We start from the raw sequence: 21878 nt of genomic DNA, 5'->3' as shown, positions 1-21878 counted from the left end.
GCTCAACAAGAAGTAACTCTGCCCATATGCCCAACAAGAAGTAACTGTGCCTATATGCCCAACAAGAAGCGACTGTGCCCATATGCCCAAGAAGTGACTGTGCCCATATACCCAACAGGAATCAACTGTGACCATATGCCCAATAAGAAGTATCTGTGACCATATACCTATCAAGAAGTGATTGTGCCCAAATGCCCAACAAGAAGCGACTGTGCCCATATGCCCAAGAAGTGACTGTGACCATATACCCAACAGGAACCAACTGTGACCATATGCCCAATAAGAAGTAACTGTGACCATATACCTATCAAGAAGTGATTGTGCTCATATGCCCAACAAGAAGCGACTGTGCCCATATGCCCAAGAAGTGACTGTGCCCATACGCCCAACAAGAAGCAACTGTGCCCATATGCCCAACAAGAAGTAACTGTGCCCATATGCCCAACAAGGAGAGACTGTGCCCATATGCCCAAGAAGTGACTGTGCCCATATGCCCAACAAGAAGTGACTGTGCCCATATGCCCAGCAAGAAGCGACTGTGTCCATATGCCCAACAAGAAGCGACTGTGCCCATATGCCCAACAAGAAGTGACTGTGCCCATATGCCCATCAAGAAGTGACTGTGCCCATATGCCCATCAAGAAGTGACTTATAGAAGGAAAAGTTTACTTATGTTGGCAGAATAAGGGATAGCAAAGCAGAAGGTGGATTTGTGGCCCTGGGACTGTGGCAGATGCTTGGCCACATTTTAGTGGTTCAGGAAGTAGAGAAGCAACAGAAAATGGACCTGGGATATAAATACCAAGGCCTATACTTCAGGGAACCACTTTCTCCACACCTCCTAAAGCTCCTAGTATCTCCCAAAACAACACCAAATATCCAAAAATATGAGCTGTATGTGGTAGGGCATTTTACATAAAACAAAACAAAATAAAACAAACAAAAACACAGGTGGGAACCAGTTGTCATATTCTAGGATGTCTATCTGGAAAAGAAAAAAAACTTGAAAATGCAGGCCGTGGGACTTGGCATGTGCTCAGTGATTATTCATGTTACACAAGAAAGGGAGTTTAGACTGTGTTTTGTGACCCTGAGGTGTGGAGTTGGAAGAAGCTCACAGGAAAATCACACTTGTCTCCAGGGGAACAGGCTCTTTAATCAAAATTCTGAATCAAAGGCAAGCCAACCTGCCTTCAGTAGTGAGCCCCCACTACCAGGGTGGACAACGTGCAGCTTCTTAGGAACACAGTTCTGGAAGTTTGACCCCTGAGTGGGGAGTGGGACCTAGATGGCCTTCTAGAACTCTCCCAACCTGAGGATTCATCTTCAGACCATCATGCCAGACAGTTGACATTTTGTTTTATTTTATTTGGAGATTGGGTGTCGCTGTGTAGTCTGGGCTGGCCCCCAACTCTCCATCTTCTTGTTTTGGCCTCCTGAGCACTAGAATTACAAGCATGGGGTGCCATGATGTTTTTTAAAAATATTTTTTGAAAAATGAATATACATATGCAAAATTAACCCGTTTTTAAATGTTGAGTGCATGGCTAAGTGCTTTTACACCGTTAGGCAACCATACCCCACCATCACCCACACAGCTCTCTTTTATATTTAAATTTCTCATGTGTATCTATCTATTCATAGTACATGGATACATGGTACTGTGTTACATAGGGCATTTTTACATAAGTGTATATTGAATACAGAGCATCTTTACCTCCATACCCCGCTACCCACCCCACCCTGCCTGATCCTTTGTTCCCAGAGCAGTTTTGCATCTGATCTCATGCTATGCACATGCGCATGGCTTTATGTATCTGTTTATAATCTAGGAACCACAAATGAGAGGAAAAAAATCTGTCTTTTGAGACGGGCTTAATTTGCTTAGTGTGCTGAACTCTGATTGCATGCTGCAAATAATATAACCTTGTTCTTTTTTTTATGACTGAAAAAAAAATTCTGTTGTGGATAAATATCACCTTTTCTTTATTCTTCCTTCTGCTGTTGGCGACACAGGTCGGTTCTGTAACGTAGTCACTGTGACTCATGCATTGAGGATCACTGCGATGTGTTGACTTGGAACACAGAAGGATGTCCATCACGCAAACCTGAAGCCGCTGGACCTGCTGGACCGTGCCCTTGCTCCTCAGTCTGCCTATGCATTGCTCCCACTAGCTTCACTAAGGAAGGTCCTGGAAGGTCTTGAGGGCCCTTGAAGGAGTAAAGGGTAACTGGCTGGGCAGAGGGAGACCAGGTCTTCAGAAAGAAGCTCCAGAGACACAGGACATTCTAGACTCTTGTCTGTTGGTCTGACCATGTATGCTGAGTATCCGTGAAGATGCTTCCAAGGTCTTTCAGGACAGGTGTGCGTAGATTACAGGCCAGAACCCTCTGAGTATCTGGGTAGTGAATTACAACCAGCATATAGGAAAGAGACAAATGTAGTGTCTCGTACCTATAATCCCAGAAACTGAGAGACTGAAGCCAGGGGAGGTGTGTGAGAACGAGGCAAGGACAGTAACAAAAACCAGAACACACAAAAACAAAGAAAATACAGAAAATGAAGGAAAGGGAGAAAACAAAGGAAAGGGGATAAAGAGAAACAAGAATAGAGTAGGAAGCCTTAAGAATTTCACAAACGGTTGGGATTTTTTGTTGTCCAGCTCATTTGTCGTAGGTGTGTGAGTGTTTGTGTGTCTATGTGTGTATGTATGTGCCAGCATCAAAAATGTATTTCTTACTGTCTGTTGTGGCCAGTTTCTTACTATTAATCAAGAAAGCTTGAAAAGCCCGTTTTAATCCAAACCCCAAGCCTCTGGGTCATCTTCTCTTTCTACTAAAAGCCTATCAAGCACGACTCTGAAATCTCTTTGATCAGCCCAAGCCAGCTCCCTCCATCGCCATGGCCACCACCCTGGCTGCGGTCACCATTATCTCTGCCCCAGCGGACTGCCCCGCCTCCAGCCTTGTCACGCCCATCCATTCTGCACACTGCAGGCAGGAACTTTCCAACTGTGGAAGTTCGTCTCCTGTGACTGGAGAGTGAACTGAGGGTTACTGCAGGAGGGGCGAGGGAGCAGGAAGGCTGGTCAGGGGTTCTGAGCTATGGCCAGGCAGGAGCAGGAGGCTCTGGTGGACGGCAGTATGATAACCTGGGTGACAAACATAGACTGTGTGTTTCAAAAGCTAAAAGAAAGGATATATTGCATTATTCTACCGTGAAGATGACAAATGAGAGAGAAGCAGATGTGATTAACCTGCCTTGAACATCACACAGCGTAAGGATGCCTCGTTACGATGCAGAATCATTAAATTTTAAACTATATTATTATTGTGTGAGCATGCACGTGAAGTTAGGGACAGTTTTAGAGTTAGATCCCTTTCTACATTCCCGCGGGATCCAGGGATGGAACGGGCTCTCAGGCTTGCAGAGCGGGCCCTTTCAATCAACAAGCCATCCACCAGCCCTTATTATGCCCTTTAGCCTTAGTTAAAAGAAAAAGACAACGAAAGCAGACACTGGACAGCTGGGAGGATTGTAGTAATACAGCAAGATACCTAGAACATCCCCGGCATGCAGTATCCGAGACCACGGTGCGTCGTTAAGTCAGCACCATCGTCACCTTCTCCTATGGGTCTGAGCCTTCTCAGCAGCTCATCTCAATACCTGGAGCTCTTAGTCCCCCTCCAGCCTTTTGCTCGTCTGTCTACTCGCTTCTCTTTTCCACAGTGAACACAGCCGAGAAAACACCTCCCAAAGAAAGCTCCATTGCCTAGACCTTGCTCCGATGCCCCTGTGTAGAGAATACATTTCATCCCCTCTTTTGGAAGGCTTTTATATATAATAGAAGCCAGAATTTTTTTTTAAAGGAATTTGTGAAGAAGGGCTTTTAAGAGTCAGTTCAAGTTCATGGATAGCGAGTGGCACCAGAGTGACCTCACTGTTTCTTTTTTCCTGGCGGGACTGATTTGTAGACGAGGAAACAGAACATTTATGACTTACTTCCAAGGACATTCTTACAGAGAAGGAAGAGAAATAATGTGTGGGCAAACAATTCTTTGGGGTGTTTTCATGGCTGGCAGAACAAAGACAGATAAATTCTACCAATCCGGAGTCAAGCGGAAAACCATAGGTTTCTACACTGAGCCTAATCCAATTGCATGTGTTATTTGTTATTGCCATAATAAACTACTGATTTGCAGTAATCAAAGCTGAGATTAATGCTCTGAGGAGCACAGCTGAGCATTAAGCCAGACCATTGCCCAAGCCAACAAAAGCTGATTCCAAGTTCTGTCAGAAACTTACAAGAAAGAAAAACTTTCTCATGAACACAGATCCAAAAGTCGTTTAAGCAAAATCCTAGCTAGTATGATCCAGTGATGTACTGAAGGGCAATTTATCAAGACCAAACAGGACTTACTCAAGGAGTGTGGGCCTTGAAAAGCAACCACCTAGAACTCGTTACATTAACACAGTAAAGGAAAAGAATGTATACAATCTCAACAGATGCCAGGAAATATTTAGTAGATTTTAATAGCCATTCATGATACCAAATCTAGTGGATTATGAATAAAATGACATGAAACAAGCTGGGCGTGGTGGCGCACACCTTTAATTCCAGCACTTGGGAGGAAGGCCCAGACAGACCTCTGTGAGTTTGAAGCTAGTCTGGGGTCTGCAGAGCAAGTTCCAGGACAGCCAGGGCTACACAGAGAAACCGTGTCTCAAAAACCACCACTACCAACAACAACAAAGAAAAACCACCAAGGCAAGACAAAAATACATAGAAATTTGCACAGAAGAAATAAAACTGTATTTAATATAGATGGCATGGAGGAGCAGCATAGAAAGCTCCAGGAATGTCTTCCAACACACTCTTTGAGTTAAGACTGAGCGTGACTGTTGAGTGTAAGATAAAACTGTCCTTTTTGAAAATGCAACAGGCTGTCCTCAAACTCTTAGAAATCTGTCGGCCTCTGCCTCCCAAGGACCATGAAAGGCGTATACCACCAAGGCCAGCCTTAAAATTATCTAATTGTTAAGAAGCAAATTTAACTAATGATGTGAAAGCCTCTACATTGAAAATACAAACCATTACTAAGACAAAGAGGACCTAAACAATAGAAAGAGGCCACATTCACAGATTTGGAAACTATATTGTTGACATGTCAATTCTTCAAAAGTAGACAAGCTGATTCAAAACTGTATGCAAAGGATCAAAGAACCTGAAGGTCAGGAGAAATTATATTTTCATCTTTAACATTTATTGTAATGATAGAATATTTAAGAGACTATGGTTTTAGGGTAAACAAATCAATCAATGGCACAAAACAGGACCCAGAAATAAACACACACACATGATGTCTTGACTCATGACAAAGATATTATTTAGTGGGGATTTAATGGTCTTCCTCACAAATGATACTGCAGTATTTAGATATTAAATGATCTATACCTTACTTCATAGCAGGAAATCATCTGGAGATGGCCGTAGCCCTATGACTAAAGACAAAGCAAGTGAAACTTATGGAATGGTTTCTGATGCTTGGTGGCAGTAAAGACTTCTTGAACAGAACGACAAAAGTGATATCATTAAAGATTCTGATAATCTAAACTTTATTATCAAATGATGTCATTAAGAAAATGATCAAGGCCGGTTGTGGTGACGCATCCCAGCAGGATTTGCTGGAGGAGGAGGAGGCTGGAGGATCACAAGTTCAAGGCCAGCCTGGGCTGCCTATTTTTTAGCTGGGTGGAGGTGGCACGTGCCTTTAATTAATCCCACCACTCAGGAGACAGAAGCAGGCAGATTTCTGTGAGTTTGAGGCCAGCCAGAGCGAGTTCCAGGACAGGCTCCAAACCTACACAGAGAAATCTTGTCTTAAAAAATCATAAATAAATAAATAAACAAATAAATAAATAAATAGATAAATATAATGAAGGAGCAGGGAAGACAGCTTAAGTACTTGCTGGACACCTGTGAGGCCTGGTGTGAGGATGTGGAGCATAGTAATGTGCACTTGCAATCTCAGCCATGGAGAGTGGAGACAGGACGTCACTGGAGCTTCCTGGCTAGGCAGCCTACCCTAACAGCTAGATAGAGACCCTGTCTCAAAAAACAAGGTGGTTCCTGAGGAACAACACTAAGGCTGCTCTCTGGCCTCCACACATACAGTGGGAACACACACACACACACACACACACCAAGCATGCTACAGACAACTGGGTGGTGGCACACACCTTTAATCCCAGCACTCAGGAGGCAGAGGCAGGCGGATCTCTGTGAGTTCGAGGCCATCCTAATCTACAAGAGCTAGTTCCAGGACAGGCTCCAAGGCTACAGAGAAACCCTGTCTTGAAAAATCAGAAAACAAAATAGAATTCTACAGACAAGGGGAAGAAATCTCCAGTGTATATATCTGTATATATCAGATCATATAAGGATAGCAATCAATTAATCAGAAAAAAAGACAAACACCTTTTTTAAAATGGGCAAAGACCTTACAAGCACAAAAGGGCATTCAAACGGCAGGTGAGCATATGAAACAGTGCTCACCGTCATTATTCATCTCATAAATGCAAATTAAAATGGCAATGACATATCACTACCCAGCCAGAAGACAAAGGAAACAGTGGAGGGTGAAGGGCAGGGAAGATGGAGAGCGACGGAGAGCTCTATCTCAGGCTGCCGGGGGGGATCAGCAGGCTCAGCCACCTTGAAAACTGATCCGTGGTAAACAGGAAGGCCAGGCACACACCTGCTCTTGTGTCTCAGCACTTATGATCCCAGGAATCTGTTCCCAAGTGCATTCCCTTCAGACGCTCTAACAATTTGCCCTGGAATAGTGAAAATCTAGCAACTACCTACGAGTCTATCAACAGAGGAGCAAATGATCTTGTGTAAATAAGAGAACTGTACAGCAATAAACAAGACAGATTGCATGTGTTTTAGGACCCAGTTATAGATACATCTTACAGACAAAATGACGCACTCTGTAAGTTATCATTTACATAAGATTCAAGAGTGGGTAATACACGTCTGTGGGAGCAGACGCCAGAGGAGTGGTCACCCCTGGGTGGTAAGGATGAGAGCTCTGGAGAAAACAGAAGGAGACTCCGCCAAGCATGGGCTCTGCTCTGCACTTGAGCTGGCTGTCAGTCATGTGAAGGCACACACACCCGAAAACACATTGGGTTTTATAAACAACATCCATAGCTGGGCGGTGGTGGCTCACGCCTTTAATCCCAGCAATCAGGAAACAGAGGCAGGCAGTCTCTGAGTTCGAAGCCAGCCTGGTCTACAGATGGAGTTCTAGGACAGCCAAGACTACACAAAGAAACCCTGTCTAGAAAAATGAAAAAATCATACCAAATCAATCAAACAAACAAAAAAACCCAAAACCAAAACAACAAAGGACAAACTGTGCCACATATCTTTAATTTGTGTAGACTTGAGTGATGGCAAATACCAAAATGAGAATCAAAATATGGAAGTGGAAGGCCTCAGGTTGGATTTAAACATAGCTGTTCGGAGCTGGAATAACCTACAGCAATTCTCACTGAAAAGGCCTTAATCAAGAATAAACTTGTTGGGCTGGGCCATCCCTGGCAGGAGAGAGGAAGCCTGGCCCACTGATAAGGGCCCTGCTCAGTCTCAGGAAGTGTCCACTGTGACGTGTGATAGAATTAGACCCCGTCGTCTTGGTGATGGTTTTCAGACATGGACCACAATGGAAGAGCTAAGTTAAGAACATCCTTTCCTCCCAGAATTCCCTTGGCTAATTTAGTAGGTTTTGAAAATGTTTTCTTTATGACAATCACTCTCCCACTGTGTTACTGTGTTCTGACTCAGATTTTCCATCCTCTGCCTACGGCCGAGGTTGCCACCTTTCACTGACCACGTTGTTGTTCCCTGGGTTGTAATAGTTCATCTCTCACTGGGCTTTGCTGGTCTCCTTGACCTTGGGTCACACTAGCTTCCTGCCTCTCGTCCAGGTAGCTGACTTATTAACATGGATTCCCAGCAGGCTCTCACAGTGGGCAGTGCTGGGACCACGTATCCTCATTCGAGGTGTGGACTCTATTTGGAGCATTTAGGTCCTTGTGTCTTCTCAGCCTAGCAGAGGCAAAAGAGGCAGGAAGCAGAAGAGGGTTGCAGGGCAGCAGAGAGATGAAGCTTGAGGACTTCGAGGGATGCCGTGTCACTCAGGTGGTCACTGTTTGAGCATTGCCAGCTGGTTTAGTGTTAGGCATGTCAGTTTGCTTACAGAATACCAACAATATGCAGTTTGCCATGACGACCACTGCCACCAACTTTTCTGAATCCCACACAACCTCACACACATGAAGAAACGTTCCATGGGTTTGTGTGTTCCTCTCCATCATCTGAAACCTCTGACGTGTTCACTTGTTAGAGTCCCATCAGTTAAGCTCGAGAACTCTGTTACTTCAATTATTCCAATTTCTCTGCTTGAGGTGATTTTATAAAAATACGATCACTGTGATCTGTGTAAAGATTTGAGCCAAGTAAGGCTTATATATTGGGGTAGAAAGAAATACACTTAGATCTTCCATTAGACCCACACCTGACAGCAAGGGCCCTTCCTGAGATGGGAAGGGAGCCTGGGACCTGTCAAATCCTACCTCCTACGGGAGGTTTTCTGTAGTTCTCTGCAGAGCCTTTCCGTAGAATAGCACCAGAGATGGATGTCCGGACACAGCACCTCAGAGAGAGAGAGAGAGAGAGGGAGAGAGAGAGAGAGAGAGAGGGAGAGAGGGAGAGAGAGAGAGAGAGAGAGAGAGAGACGGAGGGAGAGAGCGCTTGTCCCTGTATTTAGAGCTTAGAATGGCGGCTACATGGGGTGCGGGCAGGATTTCGGGGGACCTGTCTCTGTTGTAGACTTTACTAATCAATCAGCATAATGCCATCCATATAGGAAAAATTTGAGGCTCACAGAGGTCAAAACACTGACAGGTCACACAGCTGAAAACCGGTAATAAATTTAAACCCAGGCTTTTAGCTCACTGGCAGATGACTAAGAAGAGGGGCTGTGGGGAGAAAGAGGATGGTAAAGAAATGGAAATCACGGTGGGAAGGGATGGGGTCAGTCCTTGCCTGTACAATGACTTGCGGGACAGTTAACACTGGCAGTCAACTTGCCGGGGTCTAGAGTCACCTAGGAGGCAAACCTCTGAGCACGGCTGTGAGGGAGTTTCTAGACTGGGGTAACTCAAGCAGGAAGGCCCACCCTAAATACGGGAGGCACCCTCCTATGGACTGGGGTCTCAAACTGCATAAAAAGGAGAAAGTGAGCGGAGCACATCAGATACAAAGTAACTTGCTGCCTCAAGCTCTCGCTACCATGGCCCCCCTGCTACGGTGGGCCTTGCCCTGGAACTCTGAGCAGGAGCAAATCTCTGCTTGTTCAAGTTGCTTTTATGGGGCATTTTGTCCCAGGCATGAGGAAGGTAAGCAGTCCAAGATGTCTGCATGGAATACTCAGGATACAGCTACCGTGAGACTGCAATCGTTCCTGGGGCTCCTTTACAATTTGTCCCCCAAATTCTAGGCATTCATCTCCTGCCTGACACACTGATTTCTACTTCCACAGCCGAGAAGGTCAGTGGGGGAAAAGCATAATTGCACAGATAAGATTTTAATCATTTATTTTTTTAAAAGTTGATTCTCTGATGAGCCAAGAAGTAGCACCAAAAATGCAAGACCAGGTAAAGGCACCGCTGGCAAGCCTGGTGCTGAGCCAATCCCTGAAGCCCACAAAGGAAGGAAAGAACTAACTCCTGCAAGTTCTCTGACACATGTGCACTATGGGAACCCCTCACCCCACCCCAGATGCACACACACACACACACACACACACACACACACATAAATTCATGCAACAAGATAGAACTTGCTAAGACGGAAAATATAAAATCTCCGACAACATTGTGAAATTCAGAAAGAAGTGTTATGAGTTAGAGAAAAGCTCGAGCATCCGGATCAATACCACTTAGCCTGGTCCAGTCCTGCATCCCAAGGCCTCACCAGCACTCAGGCCTTAGGAAGAAGATGTCAAAGTTCAAACCAACACATCGTGTTGAAAACCTGCTTTGAGGTGTATTTTACAGATAACTGCAATCCCACATCACAGCTGTCTCCAGGACCAGCTGTGCTCCCGAGGAAAGCAAAGAGATGGGAAGTTCACAGGTAATAAGCAGGCCACTCGTTGGGCAGAAGGCCCAGTGGATAGCCCAGTCTGCATGAGAAGCTGCCAGCTCAGGCTGCAACTCCTCTGCACATTGCCAAGAGCTTACATAAATCAGAGGTCTGCCTCAAAAGAGAGGGAGACATGCAGACAAGGTTGTCCCGCCACATTTTGGGGTGTTCACTGGTCTTGCTGGAGGTTGGAGCTCTCAGGAGGAACAGCTCAGAGCTGTGGGCCTGTCATGTGGGTTGTCCTTCCTTCCTTCCTTCCTTCCTTCCTTCCTTCCTTCCTTCCTTCCTTCCTTCCTTCCTTCCTTGCTGCCTGCCTGCCTGCCTTCCTTCCTTCCTTCCTTCCTTCCTTCCTTCCTTCCTTCCTTCCTTCCTTCCTTCTTTCCTTAATTCTTTTCATCCTTATTTGCTCTGTAGATCAGGCTGGCCTCGAACTCAGAGATTCATTCACCTTGTCTCTGCCTCACAAAGGCTGATATCAAAATGGTGATTCACTACCACCTCTGCCTAGGTTGACCTTTCTTAAGAAATGTACAAGGAGAGATGAGTGGCAGGAGGGAAAGGAAAGAAAGAAAGGGAAAAAATTGGCTCAATGGTTAAGAACACTTACTGCTCTTCCATAGGACCCGGGTTCGATTCCCAGTGCCCACATGGCTGCTAATGAATGTCTGTAACTCCAAGATCTGACACCGTCACACAGACATGCATGCAGAAAAACACCAATGCACATAAAATAAAAACAAATAAATTATTTAAAACAAGCAGACAAACAAACCTTCCAGGCTTGGCCAAAGTGACAAGAGCTTCCATAGGGCACACGCAACAGTGGTTCTCACCACGGGAACCAAGAGCCTATTTCTTTTCTAGCTGCTTCCTTTAAGGGACAGACGGGGATCAGGAGCAGCTGGATGAATTTTCAAAAGCTGTGGGTAGAAAGATGCCAGCTGTGGGGGTAGGGACAGGTTAAAAGAGGGCAATTTATGATCAGTCGAGACTGGACCGGGCATGGCCAAGGCCCCAGCACAGGCGGGTCTGACCTGCTGGGGGCTCTGATTGGTCCTCTTCTGGACTGTGTGTGTTTTAAGCGACCACTGCCCTCTGGATTTCTCTGAGCAGTGCGCTCCTTTGATGTAGAAGTAGAACGCTTCCAAGGGACTAATTTGCCTCCTGACTTTAGTCATCTCTGTGGCCGAGTTGTGGTCTCACGGTGATTCATCCTTGGGATTCCAACAGCCACATGATGAGTGGATGAGGCGGTCCTTTGAGAGGCTAAATCTGGGGCAGCCAGGGCTCTCGGGGGTTTATGGTTCAGGATAAAACCACTCACCGAATCAATCACATGGCTTTAGATGAGACTGTTGTGATTCAACCTGTCCCTGGAGAGGTGGTCTCTGAACTATTCATAAGGGCTGGTACTCACCCCTCCACAAATATACTCAATGGCTTTAATTTCCTCCTCTACGCCATATTCAAGCAGCCAAGACAGGAACCAGCATGCCTACAGTCCTCGCCTCTCTGTGCTACCATTTTGTTGAGAGAACTCAGTACCTAGGAAGCATGTTCCACAATCTGACACATCTCTTTCATCACTGCTTCCAACAGGACCAACCAAACATAGGCTACAGACCAGCCCACCCGGCCTCGCCCCTCCTCACCCCTCCCAAGAGTAAATCATTCACTAGTTGTGGACATTTCTGCCAACTCATGTAGACTTAGCTCCAGTTTCCAGAGATATTAAAATATCTCAAGTTTATTGTGTGCATGATAACCAAGAAGAAGGAATGAAAAATACGTGAGTAAAAATTCCTAAGTCCCAAACTGCTGGAATGACGGAGTGTCTACAAACACTAAGATTGATTTGAGTTTCATGGTCATCTCTGGGTTCAAGGTTTAGTGAGTCATCTAGGGGAGTACCAGGAGTGTCACAGAGGTAGAAGGAGGGATAGGGACAAGATGGAGCCAAGACATTCCTCATAAAATCTGAGGGAAAATGTGAGGTGAGAGCTGAGTGTTGGTGACCTATTCAGTCCAGCATTTTGGAGTTTGAAAACAATATTGTGTCCCCCACCCCTTTCTTTTGACATAGAGTCTCTTATATGACTCAGGCTGGCCTCGAACTTGTGACTATCCCACTTAAGTCTCCTGGTACAGAGATTACAAGTGTGTGCCTCCAAACCCAGCTGCCAAAGAACACTTCTTTCAACGAGCTTTTGATTCAATATTTACTCAGAACCGATTTGTGTTAGAGAGTCCCCTGCTGTGTCACCTCCGCTCCATGGACGTTCCCATGAGACTGTCACATCTCACATCAGATTCCAGACCTTCACACGGCCGTTCTCTACCAACTTGTCCTTGAGTCTGCATGACTCAAAATGGGATGCGCGAGCAGCGACGGGCTCTCAACGGTGGAAAATGAAGCTATGTGTTATTTAAGTTCCTTTTCATTTAATGCATCAAACTAATATGCCGAAGTGTTTCTGTATCACAGGGGACCTCTTGGTAGACGCTCACATGGAGTAAGCGTTTAATGTTTACCGAGTGAATGTATAATAAAGCTGAACACTTAAGTAAACACGGCTTATTAAAGGGAAGGCTGGCGTGGCATCGGTGAGGGGAAATCACGCCTCACTAATCTCCTTGAGTTCTTTGAGCAGATAAATAAGCATATGGAAAGAGGGAGCCACTGAACCCGGTTTAATTTGACTTTTAAAAACCTGTGAGAAAATCCCACTCTAATGACTGTTTTTTTGTTTAATCGAGTCACCAGGGTTGTTTTATCATGAATATGGAATTGGCTTAAAGACCATAAACAAAGCCGAAGACAAGCAAAGTCATTCTAGATGGAAAGTTATCTCCAGGGTTTCCCAGAGATCTAATTTATGATGGATCTCCTTATGTGTTTGAGAATGACCTTGCTGGGAAGTAGATATGGAATCTCCAAGTTCAGATGTACCCCATACGGCGGAGAAGGTCAAGCTTATAGCCATAGGACATTCCATTTGGATTCACGGGAGACATTGTACTCTTTACCTTTCTCATTATCATGGCCAAATACCTGACATGAGGTAACTGGGCTGGAGAGATGACTCAGAGGTTGAGAGCATTGCCTGCTCTTCCTAAGGTCCTGAGTTCAATTCCCAGCAACCACATGGTGGCTCACAACCATCTATGGTGAGGTCTGGTGCCCTCTTCTGGCCTTCAGGCATGCATGTAGACAGAATGTTGTAAACATAATAAATAAATAAATATTTTTTAAAAACTAAAAAAAAAAAAGAGGTAACTTACAGAGGATGGGTTTATTCTTCCTCATGGTGTAAGTGTACAGTAAGTACATCATAGTAGGGAAATCATAGCAGTGACAGCCGCTCACTGGGGTTACCACCGGAGCATGGAGCTGATTGTTAACATCTTGGTAGACCGGAAGCTGAGATAGATGGCTGAAAACAGACCTTAGAATTGCTAAGACCTACTCTGCAGGAGCCCACTTCCATCGTCCAAGCCCCATCCTTCTGAAAATTCTACAGCCTTCCAAAACAGGAGCACCAGCTGGGGAGCAAGTGTCCAAACACAAGAGCACACGTGGAGACATTTCACCTGACAGTCACTACGTGTTTGGGACATAAAACATAATGAGGATGTAGAAAAAACAGTCCCCAGGCTTGAAAAACAGCACTAAGTTAGGACAAAAGCCAGAAGTCCCAGAGGGGTCAGTGGCAAAGGCAAATGACGCACATAGAAGAAGCATAAGGGTGCAGAGAAGGGGAGATGTGGGTGGAGGCAGAAAGGCTTCCCGGAGGAGGCGGAACCCGACGAGAGCCTTGAAGGACAGCGAGGCTTTGCAAAGTGCAGAAGAGGTGAAAGGCTGAAAGCAGCCAATGGGTGTGGAGCAGGGGCCACGGCTCGCGTGAGCGACCCCGTCCAACTCAAACACAGCCTCGCCTAAGGTAGTTTATGTACGCTTAGTTTCCAAAAGAGGGACACAGGCTTACAGAAGATAGATTTACTTCGTGGTCACATTGCTAAAACAGCACAAGCCCTGTTGTTATAGTCTGCCTTGTTTTAGGAGTTGTTGGCATTGGCAAAGATCTGGTGGCAGGCTGGGAGAGTGACTATAGAGGCCAGGGTGATGGAGGGATGGACACCTTGTGCTGGAGACCAGTGAGAGGTCAGGTTGGAATGTGGACTGTCTCTGAGTTACGGAGGCTCTTCCATCTTGTGGGAAGACCTCAAGAGCTGAATGCTTCATCCCTTGTTGAGTGGAAGAGGGAAGGAATTAAGAGCCAGAGCCTGCAATTAGGGCCAGGACCTAGTTTTGGAGGAAGAAATTAAAGATGGTGGGGGAGAAGCTGACAGAGGCCAAGGGCAACTTTATTCAGTGCTCTGTTAGAGCATATGCACTGGGTCTGTCGGCACTGTGCAGATCCACCAGAGTGCAGCTTTCCTCGGGGCCAGCTCTCACGCTCTCCTGCCGCACAGCCGTCTTGGGTGTGGTGGGTGGGAAGTCAGAGATTCAGAATCATAATGCCCATGTCACCTCTAGGGGCTCTTGTGGGCTCAGGAAACATGGCAGGAACCCAGGGCTCCCTCGCTGCCTGCTCGAATGTGACTTGGTAGTCTGTCCTCTTTGACACACATTCTTAGCTCACAAACCTGGTTGAACTGTCAGGTCCCCGCAGGGCGCAGTCTGCCAGGGGTCTTAGGGTGAAAGAACGGTGACATTCAATGCAGCAGGAAGCAGCTAAGCTGCTGATTCCTTTGGCCACTCCACACGGAAACAGGGTGCAGATAGTCACCTCCTTCTAGTGGCGTGTAGGGTAAGGAACTGGGCAGTGTTCTAGAACTAGAAGATGAGACATTTGGGATTTAGGGTGAATGGCCAATGACATCTAGATGTCCCTCCAAGACACCTGCTGTGGTGGCAAAGGAAAGAGAGTGCTGGGCTTGAAGTGGGAGGAGGCCCTTGTACCTCTGTTCATCCCTGTTAGTCTGTGAGTGGGCTGACCATGTGACGTCTATGGGCCTCAGTTTCTTTGTCTGTGAAATGGACAGGCTCTCTGCACCAATCTTGTGTGTGTGTGTGTGTGTGTGTGTAGAGTGTTTGCCTGAATGTACGTCTGTGTACCACATGGGCACAGTGCCGACAGAGACCAGAAAGCAGCATTAGAGCCCCTCGAACTGGAATGACAGGAAATCGTGAACTGTCATATGGGTGCCGAAAATCAATTCCAGGTCCTCTGCGAGAGTAGCAAGTGCTTTTAACTGCTGAGCCATCTGTCCACCCCTCATGTTTTCCATAATGACCAAAAACCCACTCTGTTGTTCAATAAGCACAGGATGCAGGAGGATGCCTGTCATTTGATCGCTCTGTCGCAAGCGCCATGCAGTTAAGTATTGCCGCCTGACCCGTGGATCACCCTGCTCTTCCCACAGTGGGGGCCTCTCCATGTGTGCTGCAGATGTTTCCACGGGACTGCTTGCTCCACAAGACCTGAGGACGTGATGCTGCCTTCTCCCTCCTTACACCCGGTACCCTTGGGGTGACTGGCCTATGGCAGGGCTGCACAGGGCTGCAAAATGGTCAACCGAAGAATGAAGGGTTACCTACCATCTCTAGAAGAATGGTAAGGGACGTTTGGGGTTGGAGAGATGGCTCAGCAGCTAAAATGCTTGCCACATGTGAGGACCCCTGTAAAGTCAGATTCGGCAGCACGTGTCTCCAATCCCAGTGTTTCTCCAGCAGGATGGGAGGGGAAGGCAGGAGGAGACCTAGTTTGGGATGTATAGCAGCCAGTGACAGGAGACTCTCTAAAAGAAGGTAGAAGGCAGGAAGAGACAAACACCCGGGGTTGTCTCCTGACCTCTACACTGACACTGAAACTGCATGCTCTCACACATATGCACTTCAACATGTGCATGCAGACATGCTTACACAAGCACACAAACATACACACACACACACACACACACACAAACACACTTCTTAATTTGATCCTGTAGAAAACGGTAGGTACCGTGGTTGTCCAAATTCTCCCAAGCATCTGCTTATTGATTCTCTTGACTTTTCCTAAGACTTAACATGAAGGTCACCACCCTTCTTCATTACAATTTCTGTCTCCTCACCCTGGGAAGACATGGGCAGTACTGGTATTCCTTCTATTTGGAATCTTTCTCACTAAAGGTAAAAATCTAGAAGTGGGCTGGGGGCTTGAGCAGGCTCTGGGTCCTGTGTGGGCCCCGGCTGTTAATACTTGGGGGCTAACGTCCCTACCGCTGGCGTTTCTCTGCTCTCTCTAGCTTTCCTAGTTCCGGAGGAAGATGTAAGCGCAGACCTTCAGAGTTCGCGCTCTGCTCGGTATTTCTCAGTCACGTGGCGTGAGCCCTGTGGACCCTCTAGCTTTGAACACAGCTCTAGCCAACTCTCCTGGCTTTCGCATTTCTACGGGCTCCGCTTTCTCTTTTGCTCTAGCTTTCTTGGAGTGTTTCTTAGGTGTAAATGCCATCTTTGCAGCAGTTGTGGGCGTCTCTCAAAAGCCCATGCTCACCGGGGAGCTAAGTTTGGAGGGGAGCAGACCTCAGTCTCGAGAAGCCTGTGTAATTTGCTTCTTGTTTGTGGCAGTTTGGATGGGAATGCCCCTCAGAGGTGCAGAGATTTGCACACTTGGTCCTTAGTCACTGGTGCAGTGGGAAAGGCTGTGGAACCTTTGAGTGTTTATAGCCTCACCTCACTTCCTGCTTCCTTCCTTCCGTGTTTGCATCCTTCTCTGCTTCCTTCCGTGTTTGCATCCTTCTTCTCTGGCCCCCGCCTGCCACTTCTGCTGTGAGCTCCAATCCCTCTGGAGCGGTAAGCTCAAACACACTCTTTCTTCTAGAAGTCACTTTTGAACTTGACATTTTATCACAGCAGCAGAAGCAGCAGCAAAATGACGAACTCCCTGTTGCTGTGATAAACACCATGACCGAAAGCAATTTGGAGAGGAAAGGGTTTGTTTTCACTTCCAGCTTCCAGGGCAGAAACTGAAGCGGAGACCACAGATGAACATTTCTTACTGGCTTATGGTCAGCTACCCTTCTAGGGATGGTACCACCCACAGTAGGCTGGGCATCCAGCATCAATTAGCCATCAAAAAAATGCCCCACAGACCAATCTGGTGGAGGTAATTCCTCTGCTGAGTTCCCACTTCATAAGTGTGTCAAACTATCAACCTAAGTTAACCATGGCAAGCCACCCCTCCACACCTGTAAGTTCTTACATTTTAGGATGACCCCACCCCCATTCATCCATACACCGAGAGGAACTACGTACCATTCTGTTGGAAAAGTTGCTGAAGTTCTCAACCAACACCTGCTTGATCATGTCTGGTTCAGAAATGACAATATACATCCGACGACCAAGATAGTACCTAGAAAGGATCAAACAAATTGCTTTTAAAATACACCGCTTTTACCCATGTCTCCTGCCCCCTCCCCGACAATAAAAGAACTCAGAGTGGTTTAGAATGAAGGGTGAACAATTAGTGGGAAGTAAATATGTAGACATGGGAGAGTACAAGCTCCAATGGCGAGCAATAGTCGATTCGAGATAAAGTGTCGCCAAAGCACTTCCCATCAACACCTGCAAACTGCCACCTGTCCCAGGACTGGAGATTTAGATAAGACACGTCCCTGACTCAGGCAGCTTATGGGCTGAGAGAAAAGGCAGGTCGATAAATGTCAATGCACTAACAAGGGCTCCGGAGATCCAACAGTGAGATGGGGGGGAAATGGCAGAGTTTCCCAGACACGAGAGGTTGGCATTTTAGAATGAAAACATTTATACTAATTCCACGCTGAATGAATAGGCAGATGCCAGGGAGAACACAGGAATGATTAACCCTGCTTCTGAAGGGCTGAGCTCTGTCCAAGGGAGTTCAGTGGATACTGCCGGCATCCAAGAGGTGGAGGACAGCCTCAGCCAGCCACCTGCTGCTGGTGAACTCTGGCCAGAGAGAGTGCTTACATACGTGGTTTATCTTTATGAAGGTACCGAGGACCCAAGCCACCCCCCTGCCCTCACCCTCTCGCCCCCCACCCTCCCCACCCTCATCCCCCCCACCCCGCCCTCACCCACACCTGCTGGGGGAGCACTGTGACTATGGACTAACTGTGCATGGCAAAGCTGAATAATGATACGGCCGCCGCCAGGCACGCTTCCAGATGAGCTGACGCATTCCTGGGTGTAACTGGGGGCCTGGTGCCGCCTGTTCAGAGCATCGTGGGTCCGATTTTAAAAGGGAAACCACGTTAACAGAAAAAGGATTCTAACTCAGCTTTTCATAAGCGAAAACGATGTTCATTTCAAAATTAGTCTTCCCTTCACCAAATATGTGAAAAAACAAGAAGAGAGGGGCTGTTGCGATGACCCGGTTGGCAGAGCACCTGTCACCCGACCTTGAGGAGCTGAGCTCAGATCCCCAGCAGTCACGGAAACAGAGCTGGCTGTGGCCATGTGCTTCCCCAGGGCCCGGAGAGAGTCACAGAGATGGTGGGTTCCTGGAATCACTGGCCGGCCGGCCTGTGAGCCCCAGGTTCAGTAAAAGACCTTGTCTCCAAGATGAAGTGGAGAGTGACTAAAGGTGCCCCCAACATTAGCCTCCGCATCATGCACACACATGCGCACACACATGTGCTCAATACTTGAGCGAGGTACACAACAGAACACATCCATACATACTTCCCTTTTTTTTTGTAAGAAAAAGGATTTATCTGGCATCTATTAGGCACTCATAAAATATTCATCCAACTGATCATATTTTCCAAAATTGTTAGGGAAGTCTTTGGACCACAGAAATTCAACAGATGTGGTACAAGGAAAGAAAGGCCACCAACTAGTTCCTTACTGTTTTTAACCAAGAACACCGAAAATAACCCAGTGCAGCCATTACCAACACTTTTATAAAGTCTGTGGCAGGTGTCAGAGTCCTCTGAGGACCAGAGAGAGAACCAGGCTATAGATTCCCAACCCAGAAGAAAGAACACTTATAAGACTCTGTCCACATTGAAAAGGGTGTGGACCCCTTGCCTCCGCCCGGAACACGGCTCTCAGATTGGAAGTGTGTTATAAGTCACCTTCATCTGAGGAAGCGCTAGCTGAAGAATCCCCGAGTCTGAAAAAAGACTAAGTTAAAAAATTCAGGCAGTGAAATGAACCTCAAACACAAAGAAACACACAGCAGGGAGAAAAATCGAGAAAGAAAGAAGAAACGTCTTAACATGGCCCTTGTCAGGAATTGATTGAAAGGACAGAAGATTTCTCATCAGAAATCATGGGGCCCGAGACCAACGAGACTGCTCGGTAGGTGGGAGAAATTGCGCAAACAAGAGGAGCTGAGCTGAGGGTCCCAGAACTAGGTGTGGCAGAGGGTTTCTATAATCGCAGTGTGTGGAGGCAGGGAGGTGGCCGGGAGGGCCTAGCTCCGCGCTCTGCGAGAGACCTTGCCGTATAGGAGCGAGATGGAAAGTGACAGAGAGGACATAGGAACAACACACCAACAGGAAGGGAAAGGGAGCTAGGGGGATAGAGAGAGAATGGAAACCAGAGGACTGGAGAGACGACTCAGTTGACCTGCTTGCTGCTGAACTTGAGTTCAAATTCTCAGCAGCCATGAGGGGAAAAAACTGGACATGGCAACACACACCTCTAATCCTAACACTGGAGAGGGAGAGATGGGAGACCCCTCGGCCCTTGCTGGGCAGCCAATCCTGCCAAACAGCGAGCTCCAATTTCAGGGAAAGATCCTATCTCAAAATACAAAGTTAAGAGAGATAAACGAGACATCCAACATTGATCTCTGACTTCCATGAACATAAGTACACATGTGCGCATGTACAAACATGTACACATGCATGTACACAAATGTTTACACACACACAGCCAAAATCCTGGAGGACAGAAGGAATTGTGTGTGTGTGTGTGTGTGTGTGTGTGTGTGTGTGTGTGTATATATATTAGCTGGTACAGGCAAAAACTTCCCAGTATCCCTGGTGAAGGTATCTTTCAGGAAACAGGTTAAACATTGTGCTTTAAGAAGAGCAGCTAAAAGAATTTATCACTAGTAGATCTACCCTAAAGGAAATTCTGCAGTGAGAAGTGGAATGATAACAGAATTCATAAAACAAAGACCACAGGTAAAACACAATTGGCTATCTATCCCTCTGCTCATAACTTCTCTAAGGATATTGGTGGCTGGCGCAGAGCTAAAATCTCACCAGCTGTGATCAGCACACTTGGAGGAAAAGCTGGAGATGGTTACATTCTGAAGTCAGGAGACAAAGCCATGTGGAAGGCTTCTATATTCACTCAGAGTGTAAGGCGGCCACACTCAACCCGTAGACCAAGATAAGTTATGTATGCATATTTTGAAACTACTAATGACACGGCACAAATGGCAGCAATATTTTAATAAATCAGAAACAGGGTGTGTGATGGCTCAGCTCTTTGGTGCACTTGTTGCTCCTGCAGAGGACCTGGGTTTTGTTCCCAACATCCACATGGCAGCTCCCAACCACGTAAGTGCTCCAGCGAGTCTGAGGTCCTCCTATGGCTTGCACAGACTCCCACACATATGCACACACAATAGACAGAAAAAGAAGAGCAGCAAGAAGGGGACAGAGGACAGGAAAGGGAGTGGCAGAGGATAAAGGAAGTGTAAGTGAAATGCTGTCATGGACCCCATTCCTTTTCATGCTGATAAGAATATTAGTAAAAGAAAATATAGTACCAGTCTGAACCACAAAAATGACCACGAAAACCTATGACCACAAAATTGGAATTCATAATTTTAAATTCATTCTCACACAAACTACCACATCAAGTAAAAATTTTAAAAGTTTAGGGAAAACCCACACAGAACCAACTAGGGATGGAGCCCAGTGATAGAACATTTGCCTGACTCATGGGGTCCTAGATTCATTTCCCGTCGTTGCAAAGCAAGACGGCAACACACAGAGACACCACAGACACACACACACACAAACACACTGTTGAGGAAAGAAATCTAAGAACCCATAAGTAAATGTGGAGACAAACCATGTTCAGGGGTGAAAAACACTATAAAGGTACAATCCTACTTAAACTCACCACAGACGTGATGCATTCCCAATCAAAATCCTACCAAAAAATTAACATAAGCATGGTCAAACTTACTCTAAAATTCATATGAGAAGACAAAAGATTTAAAAAACTGATTTTTTTCCTTGAAGAACGAAGCAGGAGGAATGAGTACACTAGCAACTTGACTGTAGCGTTTGAAACCATGATATTGGTAGAGAGAGAGATACATACATATATACTCTACACATACACACTCGTAAGTGCATATACAGTTGGAGAAAATCTGAATGATCTCTGTGCGTGAATCAGGTTCCGCCTGCTGGTTTTGATAACACGCTGCAATTTTACCTGCATGTGGTGTAGATCACCATAGGGTAAACTTAGAGATGAAGACGCTGAACTTCCCTGTGTGTTTTTTTGTTTATTTGCTTGCAAATTTCTGTGCATCTATAATTATTTCAAACTAAGATAACGTTTCATGCAGGAAATTAATAAACTTTAAAGACACAGACCCGGGGAGGAGGTGAAAATTTGTAAAAATAATAATAAAAATTAAAAAAAATAAAGACACAGAC

The 21878-nt window shown here is 46.2% G+C and overlaps 1 protein-coding gene across 3 annotated transcripts in view; it reads right to left on the bottom strand.

Moving 5' to 3' along the window:
* Positions 1 to 21878, bottom strand: part of Tbxas1 (thromboxane A synthase 1) — a 164925-nt gene that overhangs the window by 81813 nt on the left and 61234 nt on the right. For all 3 annotated transcript variants that reach the window (XM_075953768.1, XM_075953765.1, XM_075953767.1), the window contains exon 4: positions 17518 to 17614. In XM_075953768.1, coding sequence (XP_075809883.1) covers positions 17518 to 17614 — 97 coding nt within the window. The remainder of the gene's footprint in view (positions 1 to 17517; positions 17615 to 21878) is intronic.

This window comes from Microtus pennsylvanicus, chromosome 19 (assembly GCF_037038515.1).
Source record: "Microtus pennsylvanicus isolate mMicPen1 chromosome 19, mMicPen1.hap1, whole genome shotgun sequence".
In the NCBI taxonomy this organism is placed as follows: domain Eukaryota; kingdom Metazoa; phylum Chordata; class Mammalia; order Rodentia; family Cricetidae; genus Microtus; species Microtus pennsylvanicus.
Note: the sequence above shows the minus strand (reverse complement) of the source record. Positions and strands in the feature narration are given on the sequence as shown.